Source organism: Anopheles stephensi, chromosome 3, assembly GCF_013141755.1.
Source record: "Anopheles stephensi strain Indian chromosome 3, UCI_ANSTEP_V1.0, whole genome shotgun sequence".
Classification (NCBI taxonomy): domain Eukaryota; kingdom Metazoa; phylum Arthropoda; class Insecta; order Diptera; family Culicidae; genus Anopheles; species Anopheles stephensi.
In genome coordinates, this window is record NC_050203.1 from 60,598,102 (window position 1) to 60,625,876 (window position 27,775).

Sequence of the window (27,775 nt, forward strand, 5' to 3'; positions counted from 1 at the left end):
CGGAAAAGCATCGTCTTGATCTTTAACCTTTCAGGAGGGGCCTTTTTAGTTCCTGCTCGCGGGGCCGGCTTGATCATATTTCATTAGCGCTAATCTATCTCCAATTATCGAATTAACTTCTTTCTCCCCCGGCGGCGCAGCATACCGTTTCACTGACGCCCCTTATTGCGTTACTTTCCCGGCCAGGTTGGATCGAACTTTTGCTCCCTCCCCTCCCCCTCAAAACGCCATTAACTTGGTTTTGGTAAAAAGTGGGACGGAGCCAAATGTAAGGAGGCACCTGGGACGGGACGGATGGAAAATGGAAATTTGCTGTCTGATGAGAAGAGAGAACATCCTTCAATCTTGTTGCCCGACGTTCAACTGCTCGGTTGAAGATTATTTCGAGGAATTTGTAATCAACTTCGGTGTGGCATTAGGGCACACATACACACGTACAATACGGGAAACCTCCATTCGAATACTCCTCCTCGTACTGAGTTGATGAACAAGCTGTGGGCAAAAGTAGGAGCGATAGCTGCTGTTGGGGTTGCCTGCCACCATTGGCAAAACAGGGGAAAACGGAGCGTTTGATATTCTTTTGAAATTCAAATTCAAATTAAATGAACCACACACACACACGCGCGCGCGCGTGGGGATGAAGGAGGTTCATGGCGTGTAACATGGCGAGCAGTTTAATCTTCTGTGGAAATATTAGTGTTTGGTTTCGTGATTTTGCACTGCACCCGGTTGAACGGTGGGCTTGCTGCTGGCTGGCTACTAGCAGCTTTTGATGCTGCTGCTCAAGCTTTTTGATGTAATTTACGCTGTTTAATTTGCTAATTCTTATCTCAAACAGGGCGAGCGAGCACGAAAAGCATGGGGTTGAAAAGGTGAGCTATGAGTATGCTCGTGTTGCTAATTTTCCCGCGCTGGATGAATGGATGATTCGGAACCGGAAGTGACGAAGCGTATTTTAATTACGTTTGAGATGAAACGCTGTAGCATTTCGTGCCACCAAGTTATGATTTTATGTTTTAAATTAAATTATCTCCAATTTTTATCATGGTGAAAGGTATTAGCTTCTTTTTACTTTTTCTCTGTACAAAAATTGGAGAGTGTCATGGGGTGTTCGAGAGCAACACCTTAGAAGGAAAAGGCTCTTCATTACCAAAAACACAAAGTCAAAATCTAATTAGCATGTGTGGAAGCGATCCTTAATTAAATGGCACAACACACACACACACACCCGGGCACACACTGACGCCCTTTGCTGAGGTGCTAATTTCATCACCTGCTAAATACGATTTATCGAACGGTGGTAGCCAGAGCACGGGCTGGTCAGACTTGTGTCCAGCCGGTTTGCACGCTCGCTGTGCTGACGGAATCTGTCTCGGCCGGTTCGAACGGTTCGAACGTGTCCGATCGGGAACATCCGAGAACAACTCATCAATATTTCAGTAATCCTGGTCAGCTCTCGGTGATTTGGTTAATTGCATTTTAAATCCTCCTTTTCCATGGGGTTGCATGGTGCGGTGGTTTGCCGGATGACTTGAGCAGCTTCAGCAGCTTGCCGTGCTGAAGAAAATGGACACTCGCCTAATGGGTTTGTGTAATCAAGAGGGATAAGTTCAATCCTCCAGCTGTAAGGAGTAAGAAGCGTACGGGACCTTGGATCCGGTAAAGTGTTGGATCCGATTTTCCGCATTCCCGGATTCCATTTGTGGCCCGAGGGAGGGGGGGGGGGGTTGTCAAAGATGGTGGACTCGGAGTGGAGAGGGCGTACGGGGAAATCAAATTAGCTAAAACATGTTTTAGCATAAGAGCTCCTATGGCGGCTGCTTGTAATGCGCAGCCGGTCCTTTGGCCGCATAGCTCCTTTCGTCTACCGTTAGGAGGGTTTCGTAATCCGATGGTGAGCTCACGTAGCTGCGATGGGTTCCGTAGGCAAATCTCGATATTTCTCTGAATCGTTCCCTTACTTGACGTTTCACGCCGAGGTAGCTCTTTGAACCCTTTCCCACCGTAACGTTCCTGCCGTTGTAAATAATCAAACGGAAAATCAAACCTTAACTTTCTTGTGTTTTCGTGCAGGAAAATTATTAATTCAATAAAGCTACATACACACACACTCAGGCACATGCGCTGCGTTTCGTGCCGTCTTGGTGCCGCTCCAAAGGATCCGAAAGGGTAAGCTCCGATTTTCATTACGGAAAGAGCACAAGCAAAATGGTCGATTGATCCTGAGATCCTGAGCAACATGGTTGGGGCTTTGGGAGATGGAAATTGGAAAGCAGTGTTTGCTGCACACATCAAACGCGTGTATAATCCGTTAAATAATTAATCAAATAAGGCGGTAAACCTTTCGCACTTTCATTTAGGGCGGCCTTTTTCTTCAGCAAGGATTTAAGAAAATGCTCCGTGATGGGTTTGAAAGCTGCCTTGCGAGCGATGATTGAATCTTTGCCGGGAAGTTTAATTGGGTTAGAGGATATCAATTGTTTTTTAATATGTTGAAGGTTCTACTTTTTTAGGGTTTTAAACAGGGGTCGTAAACTTTATTTTGTTCATTGGGATGATTTAGGTTATTTTACAGCAATCATCCCCATTGTAGATTATTAACGATAACCTACAGAAGATAGGAGGGAGCTACAAAAAATTATTGAACGAATTTTCTTTTTCAAGGGGGCTGTTTGGCCTTCAGGAGTTCTACTGTACCTATGTGAAACATCTCCTCCAGATGTTACAGTTTCATTCTAAAGTATAAAACATCTTTAACTGCTCTTGTCTATTTGCCTGGTTCTGGAGGGCTAATCTCTAGACCATAACACATTGAAGTCGAACAAATAAAAAGATTGGCTAAAGAATTTGAATAAGAATATCCCCTCTTTGAGTCTTGAATAGTGATCAGCTTTTTTAACGAAGCCTTCAAGTGACAACCGCTAATGCCTTTGCCTGGATATATTTACACAACATCCGCGTGTCATGCCTCTTGACGACAACTCGGCAACCGAGCTCGAGTCAATCGAATTGAGCACTTATGCAAAACAAACGCAGATGAAAATAAATTAATTAACGCCAATTAATACTTCGGACCCGGGCAGCTTCACCACGCTTGCTAATTGATCTGTCAACCCACGAATCGCTCAATTGGAGGCTGTTTCGCTCGTCTGCCGTGAGCTAGATGCAGGCTCGCGAATCGCTCATTCACACCCGTCAGCCCCGTTTGATTGTTCGATCTGCTGGGCGAGCTCTTCCCGAAAAGGACCTCCCTCACCAGGCACATAGTGGGTGCTCTAGGTGCACGTAGACAAAACGGGGAAAGGTTCGCTTAGTCCCATCACCACCACCACCAAACTGGTGGGCCTGCAGGGTGGTGTATCGGTCTAATTCGGATGATGAACAAATTTTATTAGTCATAATTAAGATTAATTAATGCATTCAAAACCATTCTCGCGCCGAGGCCGAGTGGCCGACTTTAGGCCGCCTGTGTACTACCGTCACGGTTTGAACTGGGGAACACATCTTGAGCCAATCAGCCACAAGTGAGCAGCAGCAGCACAACAGCCATCGAGAACTCGAAAGCATAGCACGCAAACTACTTCTGATGCGTGACAGTTGGTTTTGATGCGATGCTGATGGGGCTGATGAGCGGTGCAGTGAAGGGATCGCTTCCTTCTGCAGCGCTGCTATCGAATTGATTTGAATAAATGTGTATACAATTTAATTTACGAATCACTTGGAATAATCGTAAGTCCGTACGCCGTCGGTTCGGCTTTCTGGGGTGCTGGATTCTGCAGCGTGTACAAATCCGATGATGACGTGATGGTGCGTCCTTTAACGAGCATCTGTATTGTCTTTGGGTTTGGGTTTTCATTGAAGCCCATCTTGAGTACACGTGAACGATGGCTGTTACAAGCACGACACGACACGATGGTTTGCTACCCTTGACTTATTCTGTTCAGCTCATAAAAGAGGTGAATGAATGATGTGCCATCGATCATACGAAATCAATCGAATGGAATTACTTTTCAATCGAACCAGCATATGGCTTGTGCTGGGTGTATGATTTATCTTAATCTACAATTTGACATTGAGAATAAGTTTTGTAGCATCGAAACAGACCATAAAGATTTATCACAAAAGAATGATTTAAAATAAATCTATCAGTAGATGTTGTATGAAAAATTATACTTAATAATCATTTTTACATGTTCTTTTTTCAACGACATTTTAAGTCAGCTTGTGCTCTATTGAATGAATCATTAAATTACAGAAAATTACATTTATGCTAGTAATAGTCACTGGTGGTTCATTTCTACCTTTTCTTTATTGGTTTTAATAGAAAAAGTCGGGTAAAACTTATTAGGTGTTAATAGAATACCAACAAGTCAGGTAAAGGAGGATGGAAAACTCTTAAAGTTAATTGCTACCATCAAAGGCCTATGAAAGAGTGGTGGACTTGCCGGTCTTCTCTTTGAGATGGCGGAAGATAGAACTATCCGAGATTCGGAGGTGAAAACTACGAAACCATCTCCTATAAATCAATTAAGATCCTGGTATACATGAACTTCACTGGTTTGACGCTTCCCTTTCTAGCAGGAACACAATATTAAAATTAACGCCGAACATATTTTGAACTCACAAATCACTGAGATCATTCATAGTCCCTGTATTTTTCCTGGCTATTGGGCATGAGCTCGGGCCAAGGCTAACGAATTCGTCTTACCCTTGTTCTGGAGAAAAATGTTCAGAAGCACATTTAAACTCTTAACGAGTGGGAGAGCAATATGGCATATACGATGATGTCTCTATTGCCTATAAAGTCTTTTCAGTCCGACAGAAATGAGAAGACGTAGTGGGCTTCAATTGAAAAGGAGTTATGGCGTAGATGAGTCCGCCTGAAAGGCTGGGATCTGGCCAAAATGACTCAGATGCAAATTTGAACTCTTAACATGTGGAAGGATAATATGAGTTGTTCGATGGGCTCTCTATTGCCTACTATGCTTTTTCAGTCCAACAGAACAGAGGAGACATAGTATAGTGGGCCTAAATGGAAATGGAGTAATGCCGTAGATGAGTCCGTCAGACCACGCGTTGTTTCGATGACTATACATGGTATTGTGGTCGTGTTTTCCCTACATGTTTTAAGTTTTCTTTGACATTTAGTTATTCGATTAGAATTCGCTTAAAAAAGCAATAGTTTCTTACATTTATAGCTATGGGTTTAAGCGTAGTTAGTCCAAACTAATTATTTAGTATAGCTTAGTCTTATTAGAAGCAGTCTAGCGGCCAAGAAGTTTGCGACACCGGTCTTCACTCGACAATACCGGGAATCAAATTCCATCTAGACCACCTCTCCGTACGCAGGACCTACTATTAAGCTGCTTGTAGAATCAAGTCACAGGCAGCTAGAAATGACAAGCGGATAGAGGTAATGGTGCCAAAGAAGAAGAAGAAGTCTTATTTAAGTCTTAAGATTTAATAACAAGTCTTGAAATGCTAAAAGGAACAGAATACACTAATCCACAGGTTCGACTTGGTGAAAATGTATATAACGTTGCTAATAATTTAAAAGGCTAAGCCAGAGTACAAAAAAATGAGCATGTTTAATTTGAATAATTCACCTCATTCGCTTTAATGCCCTTTCCACGATATCTTAAATGATCTTCATTTTCAATGTTAAGCACTTTTCTCAAGAAAAATCCCACCATTTTCATAGAAAATAACAGCAGAAAATTATATTCCTTCCAAGCGTGTACTTTTTGTTAACTCCATTTCACCCCGGTAAACTTCCTCGTTCCGGTATCGTTAAAAATTGCTCCAAAACCGTCCTGTGCTCGTGCGAAGCATTCTAACTGAAACGAAATCATAATTCCGTTCCATTTCTTTTACTTCCTTTCTTTAGCCGCTTTTGCACCATCTTTGTGCGATTGTACGGCGCTACTTCGTTTGAATATCGTTTTAGCAAATTATGCTTGATGCAATATTTAAGAGCAAAAATGTTCAGTTTTGGTCGGTACCCGGTTTCCGCGTACGTCCGCTGCTCTCGATTTTATTTCATTTTAAACCTTCCTAATCTGCTCCTGCCCCGGTTTGCGGACCTTCGTGTAGAGCGGTAGTATTTTTATTTTCGTTCTGAATCGTCAAGAGGTTTTGACACCGGTTGGGTAGGTCCTTGTGCAGAGATGGCAGGAGCCAGAATTATGTATTGCTGTGTTTCTTTCTCCATGCAACCATCGGAAAAGACATTTGTGCAGGGTGAAACGGTAAACAAGAAGGTAATCACAAAATGATAAAAATGTATTCATTCGGATTATAATTTTATTCCGCCCGCTTGTTTTTCTTGGCCCGTGACGCTCGTTTCGCTACTCCACTGCAACATTCATAAGACATTGTGCGCGGTGCAAAAAGGTTAGCTCACCGTGCTTCTTCGGCCAGAGTACACACTCACTTTTACGTTTTGTTATTTTCGTGCCTTTCGTGCATATTCTTAACCGTTTTTACAAACACACACATACGGGAGTTTTTTTTCCGTCTGTCGACCCCTTCTTCATCAGCACCTTTTTTCTGGCCGCTTTTGCACTGCCAAGCGATTCGTTTCGAAAGGACGTAAACAACGGCGTATCCCTTTGTTTCCCCTTTTTTTTGTGCGAAGAAATCGAGCACAATCAACTCCGCCCACTTCATTTCGGGGGACGGAATTTTCCCTGCTTCTAGTTCCACGCGATTTCCACGATGGCGTACGCTTGTAGTGTGCCTAATATTTATATTTTCCCACTTACGGACGGTACGGCATCACACCCATACCAGTTCGAAAGGTCGGTGACAAAAGAACAACAACGCATTTTTTCGCTATTGGTATGTGTGTTTGTTTGTATGTGTGCAGATTTTGCTTTCTTCTTTTTGGTTTTTCACCGTACAATCCCATTCCCCGAACGCCCTTTTGTTCGGTTCGGTTTTGTGATTCGATTTTTGTACTTTACGCTCGGTGCGGATGTCATCCGAGCTTTTGATGCAAAAAATATGATTTAATTCTTTATTCATGACCTCATTCGGTGTTTTCTTCGGGTTGAGGACAACTCGAGCTGGTAGGTTGGAGCTCTGGTGTTTGGACTGTTTGGTGTGCATAAGAACCTTTTTTTTGTCGATGGATGAATGTTTGATATACTATTCTGATTTTTTATTGTATTAGGTTTTCTTAAGTAAAATCTATCCTCTTTGTGGAAAGCTTCTTTAGACAGAAGAAAATGTTGTCATAAATAAACTTTTTTTTTCTACCTTTTTACTCAATGTCATCAGAAATCTCGGCCTATAAAAAAGTATTATTTAAGTTGTTGTTCTTTATATAAACGACAAAAATAACACTCTTTTTATCTGTTGAGAATGGTCTGCACTAATTGCATGACATTACCAACTTATAAAATACAGTACAATTCACACTGAGCTGGAGAGATTTCCTTCTCCAAAAAAACATTTATACTAATTAAACAAATATAGCTGTTATCTATCTGATATTACGACAGGGCTGTATTGATTTAGAAATTTTTTATTTCTTTTTATGACTTTTTCATGTTATTATAATATTTTCTATTAAAATACGTATCAAGATTTAGGCAAAAAATATTTGAAACTTTTTCCTCTTCCTTGGCCAAACGATGATCTTAGGTCATGCTGGCCATTTCTGGCTCACTAAAGTTAACGATACCACGTAGTTTGATTGTCAGTCCTCACCCGGGCGGAAATATATCAAACTATTCCTATTTAAACTAACAAAACAGTCTACAGAATATAAGCCAAGAATCCTGATGAACCTTGCATAATAGCGACGAATAAGTTAAGTTTTTCATTACTGTTCACAATTGGTATGAAATATAATAATCTAAAGTAATTTTTAAAAAATGTTGTAGAGAGTAGTAAGGGTGACCTTGTGGTAGATTCGACAAAGGCGCCGGTCTTACAACGGCGGGACCGAGGTTCAATTCCCATCTGGACCGTTCCCTCGTAGTGAGGACTAATAGGACTAAGAGAGTATAATAAGCTTCATACAGAACTAGTAAAAGTCTCATGAAAAACGATTCGTTTAACGAAATAGCATTTGTAGTAGATTTTCATTTGACAATTGATCAACTTAAAAAATAGTTAAGGACAACACCTTTGCCATTTGTTCCTCGATCCTTGTTGCTATTAAGGTATTTGATGCAAGAATTCATCTGTGAGCAAGGCCATTCTTTTGGAATAATAAAAAAGTTGTATGTGTTTCCTTGCCCAGGTTCAGGTCTCTAAATATTGCAGATCTGATTTATGTAACGCAGACAATATTTGCCGCACACAATAAGGTCAGACCATTCTTATGGAAGAAAAGTAAAAAATATTTTCTGCATGTCTTCAATTGCTCAATGAAAATATTAATAAAATTCCATTTTTATACATTAATAGAATGCTTCAGAAAAAATCTCCTTCTCGTTATTTAATCTAAATTATTTCTATCATGTTGTTCATCCAATTTCAGCACAAAATGCACTACCATTAACATGTCCAAAGGCAAGTTATTTAGTTGCCGTACAACTACCTCATTCTAATCTGCTTCGCGCAGAATGTTTGAATATGCATTAGCCAAAAAACCGCACAAGAACACACGCCCTAAAAGACGAGATGAGATAAAATAAAAATGCGATCTTTCCGTGTACCGTCTCGGCTTGGATTACCAGGTTTTATTGGCCAAAATCCACTTAGCCTCGAAATGTTTCTGCAGTCATAATTTCACCTCCCACCTGCCTCACTCACTCACTGCCTCTCTCCCTGTCTTAGCTGCTTTTACCGCCCTCAGTATGGTGGAAAGAAAAATTAACCTCACCCACCCGGACACCGTCCCGCAGTCGCGAAGTGCATTAAAATGGGCTAAACTGAATTTTATTTCATTTTGGTAATCAAAAATGCATGATTGTCGGGCGCATCGTGTACGGTGTAGGTTTTTGCGCTTTCACTTCACGCAGCTCACCTCAAACCCGAGTTGAAAACTGGATCTTGACTCTAACACCCACCGGATCGTCTCAGCCAAAGAATGGCAGCAAATGTGTGGAGTGCAAAAATAAAGAACGGAACCGTAGGCCCCCCCTGGTAGTAATGTTTCGCAATTTACTAATTCACGACGCGAAAGTGATGTTTGTGACACTCGCGAGTTTCCACCGTCTCCGGTTCCGGTTCCGGGGGATCATGGTAGGAGGAAGGAGCAGTAGTACGCGCAAGTTAAATCTAGAGCAAGAAGGTATCCCCGGTGAGAATTGGCAATGTGTGTTGTGAGTCGTCGGAGGCTACTGACGAGTCCCCGAGAACAGGCAACGTTCAACACACACACACACTCCCGGTGTTGATATCGCCAGGCCAGAGGCTTAATGTCAGTCATCTTGCAACTCACGAAGAACATGGGTGCGGTGACGAGGGGCCCACATTGCATGACACGATAATTCCGCACGATAGCAGCTCGAGCCCAAAGGAAATGGGGCTTCGGGCCAAGGAAAAATGCAAATTATACCTCATAAAATATGATGATGATAAAATTTTATTTCATCAAAACGCGCCTCTTCAGTGTCTGGAGCAGCAAGCGATGTGGAAAGCGGGCCGGGGTGATGCGCCTTTTTGCAAATAAAATAAAGAAAATGGCTTCGTTATTCATTTCCACTTTTTACACCAATCCACGATGTAATGCGGTAACCGCATGAGGGGCAAAGGACTAGGAAGTGAGAGAAGTGTATGTGTGTGTGTGGTGTGGAAATATGAAGTCGTGAAAAACTCCGCTTCTCCAAACAGATCTTCTTCACGTCCTAATCCTTCTTATTTTTGTGCATTCTCCTGGGACTGTGTTTTGTGGTAGAAAACCTCAAATTTGAAGCCACAACTTTTTGCATGTTTTTTTCTCTTGCTATTTCGCCCTCACACTCACATCCCAACGGCTGGCATCGAGCTTCTGAGGAAGGATGAGAAGGGAAGGTACAATCAAATGAGTAGGACGTAAAGTTATCAGATAAAGCGACCGATATGAATAGTGCTTGTGAGCGGGAGAGTCGCTTTATAACGCAAAAAAGGACATTCAAATGTGGCACGCTTACAAGGCTTGTGTGTATGTATGTGTGAGGGGGGCATAAATTAGCATACCGAACAGGGTAATTATTGCATTTTGGGGTAGCAAGTTAACCCACCATACATGATGATGTACATTTTAATCACGGTCTGGCGTGGTAGATCATCTCGTTTTTTTCAACTGTTTGTGTTTGTGTGTGTTTGGAAAACATAATTTTCATCCAATGTCCTCGGTCCTCGGCCCACATCGTCAGCGGGCGGCAGCTCGCCGATAATTGAATCCGAACCACTTTACTCAAAACGGATTGCCTGCCAGCAAACGTGATTTTCTGTAATGAAGGTCCCGGGCTTATGGTTTATGCATAACGGCAGATTACTTTTTGCATGGCAAAAAGGGAATCAATTATCAGTTAAACATCAAACGGGGCCGGTACGATGATGTGATTTGCAGAGGCACGGGACCCTGGCAGGGTGGGTAAAAGTTTTCGGACGAGGGTATGATAATGTTTGGATAGTTGTAACGATTATACACACTGATTACGGCTAATGGATTATTCGCTTGGGTCGCGGTGGTAAACAGTAACGTTTCATAAAAAAATCGCTTTCAGGGGTAAATGTAAAATAAAAATAAAAATAAGCCAACAAGAGAGTGTTTTCAAAAAATAAAAATAAACTCTTCATGGTGTACACATGTGTCCTGGTTAATCATTAACCATAGAAGAACGAACAACCTGTCTGAAATATAATGAATGACGATGATTACAATCCACACCATTTCTACATTTTTTTAAAGAATTTTGATAAGCTGAGAAACTGTATTATCTCTTCTCGTTTGGTTACACAACGCCAAGAGGTTTTGGCCTGCCTTTACTGGCTTCCCCTTGACATTACATAACCCGTATCGGGATAGTCAGGCCCTGGTGAGTTGGGTTTCAGCCTGATATTTTTCACAAGCGTTAACGTCTGTTCATTTTGAGTGATCGCCTCAGCTTCGATGCCTCCTATCAGATATGAACAGAGTGTTTTGTACAACAGTTTTCATCTACTCCGGGATATTTCTCACCATTTAGCCGAATAGTTTAAACTAGCAACAGTGATCACAACGATCGAAAGACATTGTACTTCAATACTGTTGAGTACCGGAGTTTGTCTCCTATTGTTTTTTTTTTCTTTTCAGTAATGACATGGAAGCCTTTTTACTGGGAAAAGCTTGATAAACCAGTGACTTACGTTTTGCAATTTACTTTAGTTTAGGTATACAGCTCTTCATTTGTATTCTGTAGCTCCTTCAATGTTTATTACTGTAGCCATGGGTATGGCAAATCCATTGTTTATCGCTTCAAGAGCCCTACCATTGATATTTATATTAGATTTAAAACGCCTGATTGTATGCAATCTCTATTTTAAGGATCTTAGCTTGTCATTGCTTCGCTAATTGTGTGTAATTGTGAGAGGAAACGGTACATCGAGTGCAATCTTTACTTGTTGCAAAGTGCAGTATGACACAGAAAAACGCTGTACATCGCCCTCAAACAGCAAGCAAAAAAGAACCAATGCAAAACTCCATTTTTAAAAGTGCCTTTTTGTTGATCAGTTCACACCCGATTCTACTTCAGACCTTGAACTTGACCAGCTAATGGCGCTTCCCATCTGTAAAACAAAAAAACACGAACACAAACTAGCGGTAATAAAATCAAATTAATTACCCCATATCAGACAGGCTCAAGCAATCGGCTACAATGGCAATAATTGCGCTTACCAAGATTACGATGTGCAACGGAAGCGACCAACAAGCGACAACCGACAACGCTCCGATAAGTAACGCAACCCAGTGCATCATCTTATCGGTCTACGACCCGTGCCTGTGCCAGTAGAGGTCTGAATGAATAATTTGGAAGAAAAAATCCTCCCAGACAACGTAATCCTATCATTTTGACAGTGAGTGAGTTTTCTATCAGGTTCGGTCGTACGATGAAAGATGACGACAAGAAGTGGAAACAACGAAAAAAAACCTCCGCTCTGTGGGTTCAAATTTCAAACCTGAGCTCATCATTATCTCTTTTTGGCCGGCGATGGCAAACCCCAAAAGCAACAGTTCCCAAGCCACTCGGGGCTTTCGATCGATAAGTCGCATCCTTTAATGAGTTTCCTAAAGTGACGGTTGAACAGCCACAATCCATGTGATAAGAGCGCCAGCGCCGAATCTTGAGCGCGTTACTGATAATGCGAGATTTGGCTCGAAACCGGCCGGTAAGATAACGCATCGAATGTAACGCTTCTCGAAGCAGGTAACGGCTGGAAACGGAATGGAAGGCGGTATAAAAGTATGCACTCGGCCCCGGTTGGCGTTTCATTCGATCGTAGCAACCGTTGGAAGACGTACCATCAAGAACCCGTACCCGAAGAAAATGGCATCGTACAAGGTTGAGCAGCTACCGTCACCACTGTCCGTGCTTGGAGAAGGTGTGATTTGTGATTTCAGTGAGTTAAGTGATGTGGATTAATAAATGTGGATTTTTTGTTTTTTGTTTCAACCAACAACAGGACCTCATTGGGATGTGGAACGGCAGAGCCTGTACTACAATGATATCTACGGAGGATCGATTCATCGTTACGATTACGCTGAGAACAAGACATATAACGCAACCATCGGTAAGTTTCGAGAAGAAGAAGTGATTACTTAATATCCCCAAAGTGCTATTCTTTGTGGTATGTTCTACAATCAGCTTTGTGATAAGGAGATTTGTGAATATTACATCATGGAGTGAGTGTTATGCAACGCTTCTTCTCGGGACCTCAATGTCAAAAGGTCACTTCCCTATTTTTTTCTTCTTATTGTGAAATCTGCTCCAGAAGTGTCCAGAAGAGTCTAAAGCCAATGATGTTAAGACCTTCTTTTGGTATTTTCTCGCTTCCAGATGGCTTCCCGGTGATCTCGTTTATCATCCCAGTCAAGGGTAACGATCGTCACTTTATCATCGGCACCGATCGCAAGGTAACACTCGTCGACTGGGATGGCCGTTCGGAGAAGGCCACCTTCGTCCGTACGGTCGGTTCGGTTGAACCTACGATGGAGGACAACCGTTTCAACGATGCGAAGGTGGACAGCAAGGGTCGCTTCTACGGCGGTACCATGCGTCTCGAGGCGAAGGGTGACATCTTCGAGATGCGCCTCGGCACCTTCTACCGGTACGACGCCAAGCGCGGTGAGTTTGTGACGCTGAAGAAGCAGATCGGAGTGTCGAACGGATTGTGCTGGAATGAGACGGGAAACCTGTTCTACTACATCGATTCCTGTGATCTGGACGTGAAGGAGTACCAGGTGGATGAAAATGGCGATCTATGTAAGTGGTTTTTGACTTTGTTTTGGTCCGTATCACCTGCGGTTTTGCGCACCAGTTAACACCCCTTCTTTACGTGCGTCGTCTGCACTGTCTGTCTTCTGTTTACTGTGTTGGCAGCCGGCGAGCGTGTTGTTATTGATTTCCGCGTCAATGGCGAGAAACCTTCGTTCGTGCCGGACGGTATGACCATCGATGCGAACGGTTCGCTGTACGTCGCTACGTTTGGCGGATCCACCGTTTACAAGGTGAACTCGAAGTACGTATGATCGTTCCGGATGACCTTCGGGGAGCGTTGTTTACGAGACTTGGTGCGATGTTTACAACGTTTCTCTATCTTTGCCAACTTGCGCAGAACGGGTAAGGTGGAGCTGGAGATTAAGTTGCCCTGCGATCAGGTAACTTCGGCTGCGTTCGGTGGACCCAACCTGGACATCCTGTACGTGACGACGGCCGCCAAGGAGTTTAAAACGCCCCAACCAGCACCGGCCGGTGCACTGTTTGCGGTGACGGGACTCGGCGTGAAGGGCACGCCCATGTACCCAGTGGATCTGAGCTAAACTACTCCCCGGGACGAGTGTGGAGTGTACAAATTATTGCCAAATAGTGGCTGGTGTTCTTTACAATGTTAAAATGCATAATTACAAATAAAACCATTATACTGAACCTCATAATCGAACCAGATGAGCAAACAGCACCCCATCAAAATGCAACATATTGAGCCATTGTGACCCCTTGTAAAAACAACGCTTGGATGTGGTTTCGCTCCCGGGAATGGCTCCGGGTTATTCGTGTGGAACGCTGGGCACGCAGTTGCGGTCGCTTGCCGGATGATTGCCGCCGGCATCTTAACCACGCGTTATGAGCCGGTTAAACGTTAATCATGTAAATAAATAGCCCGTTACATCGGTTACGTTAGAAAGCTTAGGGAACGCAACGCATCCCATGTCGGGCGTTCATCAGCCAACGATTACCACCGACCACGATAGCCCGAGGGAGAGTATGGGTTAAACAAAAAACTAGCTCCTCACGAAATCCTTCCAACAGTGTCACCTTCCGCCACCAGTTCACTGTTGTTGAGCTATGGATTATTCGAAAAGTGTGTTTAATGACTTCCGAAACTGCGGGCGGTTCCTTTCACTCGCAGCGATTTATAGCGTCCGACGCTTGGTAAGCTGAATTGCCGACTGAATTTGAGGGACGTATTTGTTTTCCTGCGGATGTGCTGCCCACCGGGTGGGTTTTTTCGTTTGTTACTTTAATTTCGCCACTAATGTTGGACGGTTCGTCGGCATTGTGAGTTGGCAATGAAACACGCAAAACACTGTACTTGCAACAATGGGTCTTGCAGAAACCTTGTTGTAAGTCTTTTGTATGTTCTTCGCAAAAAAAGGACAAGAATGATTAATGTATTTAAGAAACAAACAATTGCAGCAAAAAACACCCTGATTCAAAGCAGTAAAAAAGCAGCAAACAACCTCAACGATCTCACACTGATGCTAATGTATGCTGTCGTGTTACTGGTTGCAATAAATGGAGCGTTCCGAATGGTGCGCCCGAGTGCTCGGATATCCGGAAGTCATCCTGGAGCGTGCGCCCGACCGACGGAGAGTACGAGAGAAGTTCATTAGGGTAATATCTTAGTGCGTCATGCCGTGGTACGGGTGTGACACTGTTCTTTGGGCGTTTGGAAAAATTGGGAATCAAATGTGCCTTCGCTTAGCGCATCCTCAGATTGCCCTCAAACAGCATGCTAAATGCTAATTTCAATTGCAAACCGTCTCCCTTTCCATCTTAAAGCCGAAAACAAAAATCTGTTACCGTCCTGATTGCCGTCGTTTGTCTCGGGCAATGGATTTTCTGTTTTCTTCTTCTGCTCTTCCGATGACTTTTCGCCAATTTCCACAATTCCCACAATCGGCCGGGATGTGAGAGGAAAATTAAGCGAAATCAACACCGACCATTTTGCAAAATAGGGGAACGACATCCATTGCAACCTCTCGCCGAAGTGCTGATGTCATTAGGACTTGGTTGGTCTTGGTCCTGTCTTTTGCGAGGGATTTCTTTTTGGGTCTAGCTTCCTGTTTTCTATCATCGTTCTAGGCTTGTTTTTCATCCTACAACCTGGGACAAGAGACAGAATAACGCAAAACCTTAATTCCTTTTCGTTCACTTTCAATGTGACGAGTGGCTTATCATGCTTTTCCTGAATTTAGTAGAGTGTTTTATTACCCATCAATGAGATTGCTTTTGATAACATCATTAAACAATAAATTTTTCTTTTGGTTTCATGGTTGATTTGTTTTCTAAGGAATTTAATTTCATTGTGATTTTTAGCTGCTAGCTCTTGAGATTCCACGAGAAGATATGAATTCTGAAGCTTCTCTTTATAAAATGTCTCGTCTACTCATCCGCTTCTAGACTCGAGATAGAGTCTTTGACCTTAAAGAATGTCATCGTGCGAATGGAAGAAAATTGGGAAAATAATCTTACTTTTCGTTCTACCACAAGTCAGTCCAATCTCTACCGACATTAGCATTCGGGTGGAAATCTCAAGGATGGCCTTGCGCAAAACGAAGGAGAAAGACACAAATGCAAATGCACGATGGCCAACCAATGTTCGCCCGTTCGTGGTGAGCTTGGGCAGAACTTTATGATGAAAATTTAAAACCCACTTCTATCAGCCATTTCTTTCCTTCTTTCTACATCTTTTATGCTCCCTTAAGTTATTCCTTCGAACGGTCCTTCGAAAAAAAAAGTGGACAAAATATGAAAATGCAAAAGTTTCTTGACACTGGCAAAGCAAACGGAATCGTGCACCATCCCCGGATGGGAAATTCTTCTCCGGTGTAGAGAAGGAAAAAAGGGGAGGCAGGTCTTATATTGAACCCCACCGGGGTGAAAGGAATATTGCGTTACGCTTGTCAAAATCTACTTAAATCAAATTGCGCTCGACTCAACTGTCTCCACCGGTCGGCTGGCGCGTCCGGTCCTCCCCGCGTGGTCTGAAAGGCTTCCCAGGAACGAACCCGGGCAAGGATTCAATCGATATCGCAGCCGCGTACGAGAAGGAGAAACTTTTTTAAAAGCTCCTGGGCACTCGAAAAGGATTAGGTCACGGGGTTTGGGGAAAACATAATAAAATGAAGAACATCGTTATTGGCGTCGGTTATTTGCCTTATTGGCAAATTGAGTTCCACCCGTAGTACGGTGAAGAGCTTTTTAACCTTTTGGAGCCTTAAGGAGTTCTTATTCTGTTAAAGATCAATTGCCGATTCGAAAGGAGCGTATTGGATTATGATAAGTTTATTGAAGAGATGATTAGATATCTATATTAAAAAAAAAACATTTCAAAACTTGCTATGTAATGAGACTCCTTCCAAAGTCAAAAGATAACGTTATTGTTCCCGGACAATAAACTGCTACACCTTACAGAACAATCCTACTCCGGAACCACTTGCATGATACACACGGTTGGTAGCTGTGATAGGCTAGATGCGCTTGATCTCCAAAGTTAATATTGGTACAATTTATTTACTTTCATCTTCTTCCCGACCATCGGAACAAGAACAGTTGGAGTACCGTCGAAACGTCTCCTAAGGGCGCCTTACCGTTTGCCGATGGGAGTAGGAAAATTTCTGCTGAATTGAGTTTTTCACCGAGGATTGCTGTCAAATTTTCCTGCCAATTCATTCCCTTACTCACTCTCTCACGTGCTCTCTCTCTCTCCCTCACTCTCTCTCCATCTTTCTCGTTCTGTGATGCTTGCACGGTCAGGAAAACACATATGTCGAGCGTAAAAGAGCTTATGGCGGCAGGCAACTTCGCCATCGCCACCAAACCTGTGAGCCGCCTTGAGTGTGCTGTGCGTTTCGACTTTTTCGTTCGAATTTTATTTATTTCAGCGCCCGTACCTTCATGACTGCCCGTCCCGGCCTTCGGCTTCTGCCTACCTGGACCCGTTCTGCTCCGTTCCGAGCCTTTAAACCTATTTGCCCAATATTTTATGCCCTAATTGCTCGGTGTATGGGGAAATTAAATTTGCGGAAAATTGCTTTTCAGAAAAGGTAAATAATTGTTTTGGCGGCGGCAAGCCTTGAAGCGTTCGTTTGGTGTGTGGTACGGGCGTGATCCAGGACATTTAGGCGGATGGATGCGTTCCTGAGGCTTAAGCCTTATTTCTTCTACCCTCGTGAAGGTTTTCTTACACTTTGACGAATGTTTTAAAATAAGAAAAAAATATAATACGTTCAACTTTTTAATTCAGAATATTTTGTATTCACACTCATAAACCTTTTTCTATTCAAGCTGGAATATGATAAAATAAATCCAATCGCATCATAAAAAGGTAGAGTAATAAAATATTCAACCAGTCTGGTAGCTATTTCAGTAATGTGTCAAAGTCTAATGTCACCACCGGGTTCATAGTGGATTCCTTTGATCCCTTCTCGGTGTTGTTGTTCCTCTCGCCTTTCCAATCGTTACGTTTCCCCTTCCCTAGTCCGTACTGACACGGTCTGACCTCGTCGGATCGTCTAAATGTCACCGGAACAACGGCGTCCTCGGGGTGCAATTGTGCGATGTCAAGCATCTTGCTCGGTCCCGCCGAGAACGAGTGCGGTGCAGGACAATTAACGACAATATTTGGCAAATGTTATTCCCGTCTCCCATGGCGTGCAGTACATTGTTTTCCGCCCTATCTCGGCCCCTCCCGCCAACGGGTTTGGAAAGGAAAGTGAGCTCCCGGGCTGGTTGATTGCAGGAGGTGACTTCCGACGCCGAGCAGCGACACACGTGCCACGGTTGCGCAAAAATCTTTAATTGCATTAGAATAGGGGTTGCCGTACGCGTCACACGAATGGACGCGGGAAAGCAGTGCACTCGCATTACATTACCAACCGGAAGGCGGGACCCCGGGATAGGAGAGAGTTTGTAGCTTAATTACGCGTGTCGTAACGTATTTTAGCTCTCGTAAGTGTGCAAAGGAATACAGGATGATGATGCTGCTGATGACGATGTCTTAATTATCCGATCTGTTTTGCATAGGACTCGATCTCGAGTAGAACACAGAAAGATTTACAACCAACCAACTTGACAGCTCACACAGCCCCACCGGCACGTGTCACATTAAACGGAATATTCGATAAACGCATGAGCCTTTATTGTAGGGGGCGGAGAACAAAAGCGAGTATTATGGCAAAACAAAACGGTAGAATAAGCCAACAAACTGATTGAAAAAGGCGAACATTAGAGTGTGTGCGTGTGGAGGAATATTTTCTCATGATTTTTTGTTTTCCGTTTACCGGGGGTTTGTCTCTTGATGCGTCCTGCTGTTTGTTTAGCAAACATTTAAGGGTTAACACTCGAATTGCATGAGAGCATTTAGCATGAAATTTTCTCAAAGCATGATTACTAGCCGAGGAATATTCTTTTGTTTAGCGCCATAATGATTCAGTAAGTCAATTTACGAAAGGGGAAAATAGATAAAAAAATTTAATTAAATTCCTACCTTTCAGCGAAGCTACCGAATATGTGACTGCTGAAGCTGGGTGCCGTGGTGACCGAAGACAGACCACCCATTGAGTTGGCCGTCTGATTAGGCGAATCATTCGGTGGTGTGCGGGAGGTGGTCGTGAGCGAGATTGGACCACCGACCTCGATCGGCGAGTCAGCCGAGGCGGATGGAGCGGGGCTGGGCACGGAGTATTGAGCGAATCTGCAAAACAGAGCAAAAAATGTAAGATGTTACCTAATGGCATACGCAAGATTTTTTTCGATTTTATTTCTACTAAAATCTGTGTATCTTGTACTTGAAATTAAACAATTGGATTATAGCGCCTGAAGCTATGCAAATTTTTGTATGAATCCTTCTCAGCTCGGGATTATTAAAGAACAAACCAAGAAGTGGTATTTTCTCAATGAATCATTTGAAACAATAAATTTATTCTTGCTGTTTCCATTTGCTTTCAACAGTTTTAATGTTTCCAAAAAATTTTTAGTAACCGAGCACACCCGGTATAAGGTGCCCTTTCACGGTTCGGTGGAGGAAATGTCTCCCAACTAAAGTGAAAGGTGAACATCTTATAAATAAGTATTATAAAACCTATTCTATTCTTGAGTAGCAAGGACTTTGATTTTGATGCTTATCAAAAGGCTTTTCTTTTAAGTGGTTGCTATTGCAAGTACTTATAACTTATTTTAAAGGAAATGGAAACTCCTTATGTAAAAGTTTCCTAGAAACAGTTTAAGGTAATAATTATTCTCGAACCAAATATCTACTATAAAATGCCGACAAATGCAGCTGCAAACTCACTTCAAACCTGGCGACGGCGTTCCGGCACTGTTGGAAGCGGATTGGGACAGCGAATGGGCCGAGTTGAGCTGCGTTGAGGAACCGGGCCGTTCTGGTTCCGAGTCAACCCGAGGACTCATCGGGGGCACACTGGAGCTACGCATATCATCATCATCCGCATCGCCAGTAATATCGGGACTCGAGTCTCGGCTATCCGTGTCGAGCTAAAAGAAGCACGAAAGAAAACCCCGAAAATCAAACATACACATTTATGCTTTATTCATAGGCAAGACTTCCGTCCCCCGTCAAACTCTATCGAGATTTCCAGCCGAGACACCGGAAGCTGTAAGGGCAAGACTCCCCAGACATCAGCGCCACCTTGTCTTACCTTGTCGCCCATCAGCTGTGAGTCGGTCCCATCGGCTCCACCGCTACCGCCCCGTTTGCGCTGTTCCTCCTTCAGCCGCTCCGCTTTGCGCCATTTGGCCCGCCGGTTCTGGAACCAGACCTGCAATCAAGAGACCCGAGAACACACGCCGGAATTGGAATTAGATTTGTTGCCAAATTGGATGCTCCGTTCTGTGTCTTTTTCTTCCAGCGGCGGCGGAAGAGTGGTGGCTGGCGCCTGTGTTATGTCTTGTGAGCACATATATTTTGTTAGTGAAGTGAGTTTGGCAGACTTTGAATGAAGGCTTCTTCAGCGCACCATCCCTCCCACTTCTCGCTTATCAACTTTATCTTGCAGTCGAAGGCTGAAATCCAACGTACGGGTCTTCCCTCGTTTTTGATTCGTTTGCTCTCTTTACCAAATCAGAAGCTTAAATAACGAACCAAATTGAATTCCTCAACTTCCGGGCTGGCCTGCCGGCTTCGGTGCCGAACGAACCAAATTCACTTTTGGTCCTAAATGAAGCCCTCTACGAAGGACCCTCCGGCAGCGGGTAGCCCGTGGAGGTAGCTCCCACCATTTGGCAAACGGAACCGCACCGCACCGAGCGAATCGAGCGAAGCCAACTCGACTTGCCAAAACGTGCAATAAGTGAACGAAATTGGCTGATTGAATTCGAAATGTTATACACACATTCGCTGGCCGTTCGAGCCGTTGCTCGCTTTTCGGAAGAAGCAAGGTAGCCAAATTGCGTTTCAGTCCTGTCCTGCGCGGGTCTTTCCGGGTTCCGGAGCAAAGGAAGGCGGCCACTGTTGAGCTGCACAAGAATTCCCTTCTCGGGAGGATTCCTTAAAAATCCATTTCCATCCCCGCTCTCGGGCGTATCGGTATTGGTGTGGCGCTTCTCCATTTTGTTTCGCTGCACATGCGCCCTTAAGGCGTTTGTCTTAGGAATGGTTGGTTGTGAGCGTGTGCTTTGTTGTGTGTGTGTTTCTTTTTTTTTCGTTGCTGCTTCCTTTCTTTTGTGTTTGGGGGTTTTCCGGCGAGCCACAGCACAGCAAAAGAAATGACCAAAACTTATCGCGATAGTGGGGATAAATTTTATATTTTCTTCGCCTGTGAGACAAACGTTGCTTGCACTCACACACACATATTGTGCTGTAGTTGCTTTCGTTCGCCCGGTGCAATCACATTCGTCTTGCGCAAGGATAGAGTCGGTTGTTTCTTTCGGGAAACCAAAATAATGGAGAGCAATAAAATGAAATTTTCCCCCCACCATGCCATGGGAACCAACATGGCGCACAGAATGGTTCTTTATCGTGTGTGTGTCAAGATCCACTTTGGACTCCATTTATCAAGAAGCGTTAGATGGAGTTTTAGTGCATTTTATGAATACAAAATTGAACAGAGTTGTGTTAGTTTTTTGCACTTCTATAATCTGATATTGATTTTCATAAGCAAACTATCACAAACTTAAGTTATTTTGTAAGTTAGATTGAGTTTTCTTCTAATTTAATTGACTTCAAAAAATATTTATAATATAATTGAGTTATTCGAATTATTGAACACACAAAAACAAAAGCTTAGTTTTCATTAAGGTCTTAGTTTTAATAATACAACAAATTTGAATTTATCTTATCGTAACATCGGTTAGAAATTATTGAAAATGATTAAGTATATACACTTTATACTGTATTAAATATTTAGTATTATTTTTTTACATTTCGCAATACGGCGTCAAGCAGTTGTGATTTAATATTTATGTTTAATATTTTTACATAAATTATTATTTCATTTTACATTTTTTCATATGAATTGAGCTACACAATATATCTATACAAATATCGTACTATTGTACTGCCACTCAAGTAGATAAGATTTTAAAAAACATTACCATATCACACTCCGTTTCCAGAACTCTGCACAACGGTACGATGTACAGTTCGGTATGAAATGATTCAAATGAATCACATTGCCACAAATCCCCTGGTGGTCCTAATTTGTACAATGATAATAATTTCCCTTTCCCATTCCAAAAAGGGATAGGATTAATGTAGTTATGAATTTTGCTTCGTGCTACCGTACCGTTTTATTAGACAACAGGCAGCCAGAAACGGGTCGGTTTCGGAGAGGAAAACTTATCATCATCCCTCTAGCGTCACCACACTCACACACACCAACCCACGCCCCGAAAGGTTCTACGGTTCAGTGGAAAAGCCAAGTGAGCCAAATTTCACCACACATACACCCACGCCGGCACTGCATTTCATTTGGAAGAAGCGTATTATTCCCCAGAAACGAGAAACGATTTCATTACGAAACCTCCCTTCGCACAACTTCGCACAGTACTTGCTGCCGATTTCTTCCCACCCACCCGGAGACCCGCGACGAATCTGTTTGGCGAAACTTTCGGCGAAATTATAATTAAGAATTCAATTTCTCAATGCCTTGCTCCACCACGCCCGTTAATTGTGTTTTCCAGCGGCAAATTTATTGTTGCAACATTAATTGTAGTAACTGGTGCCGGCCGGATTCCCCATTGGTGGAAATTTCAATTTCCATCTTGAGTGGTGATCAGTGGCGGAGGAGCTTTCTCAAATGGCGAAGCCACGAGACAGCCGGAGGTGGATTTGCATAACGAAAAATTCGATCAAACATCATCGTACCCGGGCCCCAAGATATTACATTTCTTTCAACTTAATTTCGCATTATTTTCGCCCATGAAAAATGAATCATCCGCATCCACGGGATTAGCGTCAAAACAGTGGCGGGCTGCTTACGCCCCGGAGGGCGATGATGGTGATTCGGCGGGCGGACCCGTCTATCGCTGCTCAATAATCAAACAAGGGATTTTCGGGTGTGCGGATTCGTTTAGTCCTTAGCCCGAATCATCAATAACAATTTGGAAGTGGATTTTTTCTGACGGTTTTTTTTCGTTGTGGTTTGGGAGGTATTTTTTGTGCCATTTTTGCAACGGTGGAATTTTGGTTGAAGTGGATTTTTGGATTTTCATGCCTATGGATCACACAAACCAGGGGAAACAAAAACGCAATCCCATCGACAAACGATAATAAATAGTGTCTAATTCAATCACCCATCAACGAGTCCCTTAACGAGCCGGTAATCCGGAGCGATGAGAAACCCGGTAGTTTTCCAGCCCGTGCGCGCAGGGAAGCAATAGAAGGATAATAGAAGGAAAAAACACACGGCCAACGAAAAACGAGGGCCAACATATCCACCCGGCATGGTAGGATCAAAGGCCGTAATAATGCACTTGATCCAACTAATTCTTCAGACTAGGATTGCACATTTTGGTGGCCCGGCTGTTGTCGGTTCACCCTATCGTTGTGTCGGGTTTGGAAAAGGGGTTCCTAGCGTTGGCTTTGAGTGATGTTACCAGTTTTTTGTGTGTGATTTGGTTGGTCTTTAATGGTAGAGTTTGATCCTTTTGTTTGATAGCATTTATGCCTGTCTGCAATAGAAGGCAACTGTTACAATAAAAAAGGAGAAATTGTTCCAGTAACGCAGCTGAGAGAAGAGGCGGATTTGGATGCAATATTTTGTTAAAAACTAACATTTTTTGTGAAATAAAATTTACGTTACGATTTAAGTTGTGATTAGTTGTTCATTCAATAGATTTACTGCATGAGTTTGGTATTGCGTTTTAGGTTTTTAAGGATTTTTTAAATAAATTCTCCATCGGATAGTAGATAGGCACGATTCTAATTACTCCTTTATATCCATATTATTTTAAAATTATTAATGTAAAAATCAGCCCAAAACAAACCAAAACAGCAAATGATAAGCCAAAAACATGTAAAAATCCCTTCAGAACCCATTTGTTACACAGAGTAGAGCAATTTTTTTGTTCTCTTTCTTTCCCTCGGTACTTTTACTATTCAGCCTAAGGAAACATATTCTCGCCGGAAACCACAACACTAACCAAAAACCCATCAAGGCAAATCGAGACGGTTGACTGCCAGAAAATAACAAACGTGTACTCGAGTCAATACCACAAAACACCAGCGGAATAGGGGAGAGTTTTTTTTCGGTAACACATCCCAGAAACTAGGTAAATGTTGGAACGTAAGTCTAACATCACGGTGAAAGGGTCACGCTCGTCTTGCGAGAAGTGTGCTTCAACGGAAGCACCGAGCCAGTAATAGGTGTATAAACAGATTATGGGGATTTCAAACCCTTTTGTAAAGAAGCGTCCTGATGGCGTGATCCGCCCAGCACAACACTCCCTTACCGTAATACTCACAACCTGTTTAGCTCACCAACCGTACCAAACCGCGAACGAGACCAACGAAAGGGTCACCATCCAAAACCCGTCAATGCTTCGGGGCAAACCCGAAGGGATGCAGGATCATGACATCACACATGTGCACTTTTCCCGATTTGTGAACCCTTTTTTTCGCTCGGCGAAGAGTGACCGCGAATGTCCTCACACCCTCCAAGGATGGACCCTCGCGCAAGAAAAAACCGATGATAATACCCCATTCGCTGAATAGCGTCGTCCAGAATCATCAAAACGATAATCCTATTGTACACGCACACTAGTCGGAGTCGCATGCGAAGGTCCTCGTATCTACGACCCTTCGGATTGCAAGTACTCCGAGCCAATTTGTCGGGTGTCGACAGTTTCGGGCATTACCGGGCTTAATCGAAAATAATAACTATTATTACTTACAATCAGCAATCAAGAGTTGGCATCCGTTAGGGCTACAACTTACCCTATTTGCTGTCTCATACCTACGCTCGTCCCTACGAGAGCGGCTGAGTTCCGTACCAAGAAGGCTAATGAAAATAATAATCGAGTAATACATAATAATTATTCCTTAAGCTACATCTCGCACTTGGAGACTTTGAAGAGGTTTCGGCATCGTTGCAGAGAGATGTGAAGATACTGTAGATGATAATTCAATTGTTCCGGATAAGCTGGCTTTGAGGGTGGGGAGACTCGCCATAAACGAAGCACAATTTGCCAATTTTTGTCACAGTTTGTTGTTAACGAGATGATAATGTAGCACCGGTAGCGAGGTTGGGTGGTTTGTATTGATGTCTTGCTGTGGGCAAATGGTTGTGGCGGAACAAAAATTCATGTCACATAGCTTTCATAATCAAGTTTTAAGGATTGCAAGAAGATTTCGGTTGCAATAACATGTTTTAACAGTAAAGTCATGTGTAGCTTAACCGAAGAGAATAAACACATTTGCTTTAAAGATAAACTCACAAAATGCGAGCTGTCAATTTCTGTGTCCCGCATCGGTCAAGGAGCAAGTCCTCGCAAGATGCTGCCCGCTGCTGTCACTTTAGCCCACTTTACCCAATAAAACATGTAGCTGTCAAATAAAAATTTCATTCTGCTTCTTTCTCGAATTTCGTGGGCCTAAAATGTCATTTATATCAAATTTGAGCACATTAGTTCTTCTACAATTTCCTGAAGAAAGACGATGTGAAATTCACTTTCCCACCAAACGATCCGACGTGGTTGCGAAACAGGATCCTTCTGGCCGGAGATACTGATACGCTTGATAACCCGTCATAAATTGCGTAACCGTTTTCACGTCAAGTGGAATTCTTTCTGTCCCAAGCAAGAAAAAAAAACACAACCACCTTTACAATCGCTTCAAAGCGTAATCGAATTAGGGCAGTGACAATGTTCGGACACGTGTCGGACTGCACACGGTAGTGATGACTTCGATGCTTGTAGAGAACTTCCGAATCGCAAGCTGGGAAAGGTTTGGGTCTGGGATTGTATGTAAGCTGGTGTCACAGATTGGCCCAGTTTTTTTTTGGTTTTTGCTTCCCCAGAGTATCGAAACTAATTCTCGGTACACAATTTGTAACTTGACACCGGCGTAAGTGAAAATCTCCCGAGAGTCCCGGAGGCACGAGTCTGTTGCTCGTTTAAAAAAGGGAGTGAGCGGGTTGTTTTTGATACTTCGAGAATCGGTTTTTGCTGCTCTGGTGAAAAAATTCTTTTGAATTGTATAAAAATTTGGAGAATAAGAACTTTATATTCATATTTTTAAATAAATGCACAACAAATAATTGATAATGATCGTATGATAAAATAAATAGACGCATAATAAGCAAATTTCAAGTCTTTGTTAAATAAAGCCAAAACAAGCAAATCCACCATTCCTCATCCAGCTGGTACAATCGCTAACCTCCATCATTAGCGACATTCTGCCGAAGTTGTTGAACTGTGAAAGTGGAACTCCTTCACCGTTACGCTACACATCTGATTAATTTAAGATTAGTAATCGTATAACACACCGTACCAAGGATGTGTCCCCGTCTGGGTATGCATCCTTGCTCGGTTGGGTGTCCCAAAACAACGGAAACTCTGATTGATGTTTACCTTAAGCTTTAATTACTTCAACGCTTTTCTGCACGAGCGTTCGCACACACACACACCCACAGTGCCACGGTTCTCTAAGCCTCGGAGGTCTATTAGGGTGCAACACGGCACCGTGCGCTCTGTGTCGTAGCCGCCATCATCATCACAGCCGCCATTGTTTCTTCAATTGTTGCTTAATTATATTTGCACAAAGTTTACTTCTCATCAGAGGCTGCCCATGGCGCAGGAAGGTCGCCTCGAATCTTTGCCGGATCTCTGTCGCAAATCAGAAAATGAAGTGAACTTTCCGTCTTCGCACATTCGGCGAAGAGTAAAACAAGCGCCCGAAGGAACAGAGGGTCGGGGGACTTCTCCTGCTGAGTACTACCTCCTGCTTGAGTGAGGAGTGATATTTTAAGTGCTTTATGCTAGGGTACGAACCGGGAAAGCTGAAGAGCCTTTTCCACTTGCTCCGCGAGACGGCTGCACGCGGCAACTACAAAGGATTGGCGAAAAATGTCATGTCCATCTTGAGAAGAACAAAGAACAAAATGTCCAACTGCAGCAGCGACCGAACAAAAGGAGCGATGGAAAAAAAACCAGTAAAGTACCCCAACGGTTGGTACCTGGGCCAACGTTGGGCCACGAAAATTGAATAAACAGCAAAAGGGAAAACTCACTCATGGTAGCGTAAATGAATTGTAAATGAAAATGGTCTCGCCCCGCAGTAAAGGAAACGGAACTTGAAGTAGTCGTGAGGCTGTGATATTTGTACAAAAAGTGAAGGGGTTTTCATGTTTCATTCTTCCTTTGCCTTCGTTTAACAGCAGCAAAGGTGTTAAATTTGGTAGCCTGACAGATGGAGGCTACCGTGTCATGTGGGTGCGCGCACCGGAGCAAAAGAAAAAGGGACACACTCACTTCGTTTGACCCTTTGGAATGATTAAAAATTGAAAAATCCTGCTGCTACAGTCTTGGTGGCACCACGGGTGGTTTAACCCGGTCCGAACGCTTTGATTGAGTTGTGAAGGGATGCATAAATTTCGTTGTAAGAAATAGGAGATGGATATTCATATTTTGTACTAGCGTTTCAATCGATTTTGAGCTTGTTGGTACTAAGATACTGTATACAGCGTAAAAAGATGGCCACTTTTTATATTGGTAAAGCTTAAACCTTTTTTTTTCATTTCACGAAGTGACGTCCAGGCCGTATATCTAATCTTAAACCATTATGAGTATAAGAAAATTAATAACATATCCAAAATTATACCTCATCACTATTACTAAATGGGTAGAATAATCAAAATAAATATGACAAGCTAGGAGCTACAGAGCAAAGCCACACC

General features: G+C 43.0%; 2 protein-coding genes across 3 annotated transcripts in view; one reads left to right on the forward strand and one right to left on the reverse strand.

Moving 5' to 3' along the window:
* Window positions 1-27,775, reverse strand: part of LOC118513548 (diencephalon/mesencephalon homeobox protein 1) — a 66,476-nt gene that overhangs the window by 6,554 nt on the left and 32,147 nt on the right. For both annotated transcript variants that reach the window (XM_036059435.1, XM_036059434.1), the window contains 3 exons: window positions 20,081-20,200; window positions 19,714-19,916; window positions 18,910-19,116 (listed from right to left, as the gene is read on the reverse strand). In XM_036059435.1, the coding sequence (XP_035915328.1) occupies window positions 18,910-19,116; window positions 19,714-19,916; window positions 20,081-20,200 (530 nt within the window). The remainder of the gene's footprint in view (window positions 1-18,909; window positions 19,117-19,713; window positions 19,917-20,080; window positions 20,201-27,775) is intronic.
* On the forward strand, window positions 12,385-14,079 carry LOC118513549 (regucalcin-like). The gene is made up of 5 exons (XM_036059436.1): window positions 12,385-12,522; window positions 12,604-12,711; window positions 12,978-13,403; window positions 13,521-13,659; window positions 13,756-14,079. The coding sequence occupies exons 1-5, from the start codon at window positions 12,468-12,470 to the stop codon at window positions 13,958-13,960; spliced, it is 933 nt and encodes a 310-aa protein (XP_035915329.1). The 5' UTR covers window positions 12,385-12,467; the 3' UTR covers window positions 13,961-14,079.

What these genes read in the sequence shown, in the direction of transcription:
- LOC118513549 (XM_036059436.1), top strand. Translation starts at nt 12,468, where the DNA reads ATGGCATCGTACAAGGTTGAGCAGCTACCGTCACCACTGTCCGTGCTT. An exon ending in ACTGTCCGTGCTTGGAGAAG is followed by an intron (nt 12,523 to 12,603) that starts GTGTGATTTGTG and finishes AACCAACAACAG; the next exon opens with GACCTCATTGGGATGTGGAA. An exon ending in GTTTACAAGGTGAACTCGAA is followed by an intron (nt 13,660 to 13,755) that starts GTACGTATGATC and finishes CAACTTGCGCAG; the next exon opens with AACGGGTAAGGTGGAGCTGG.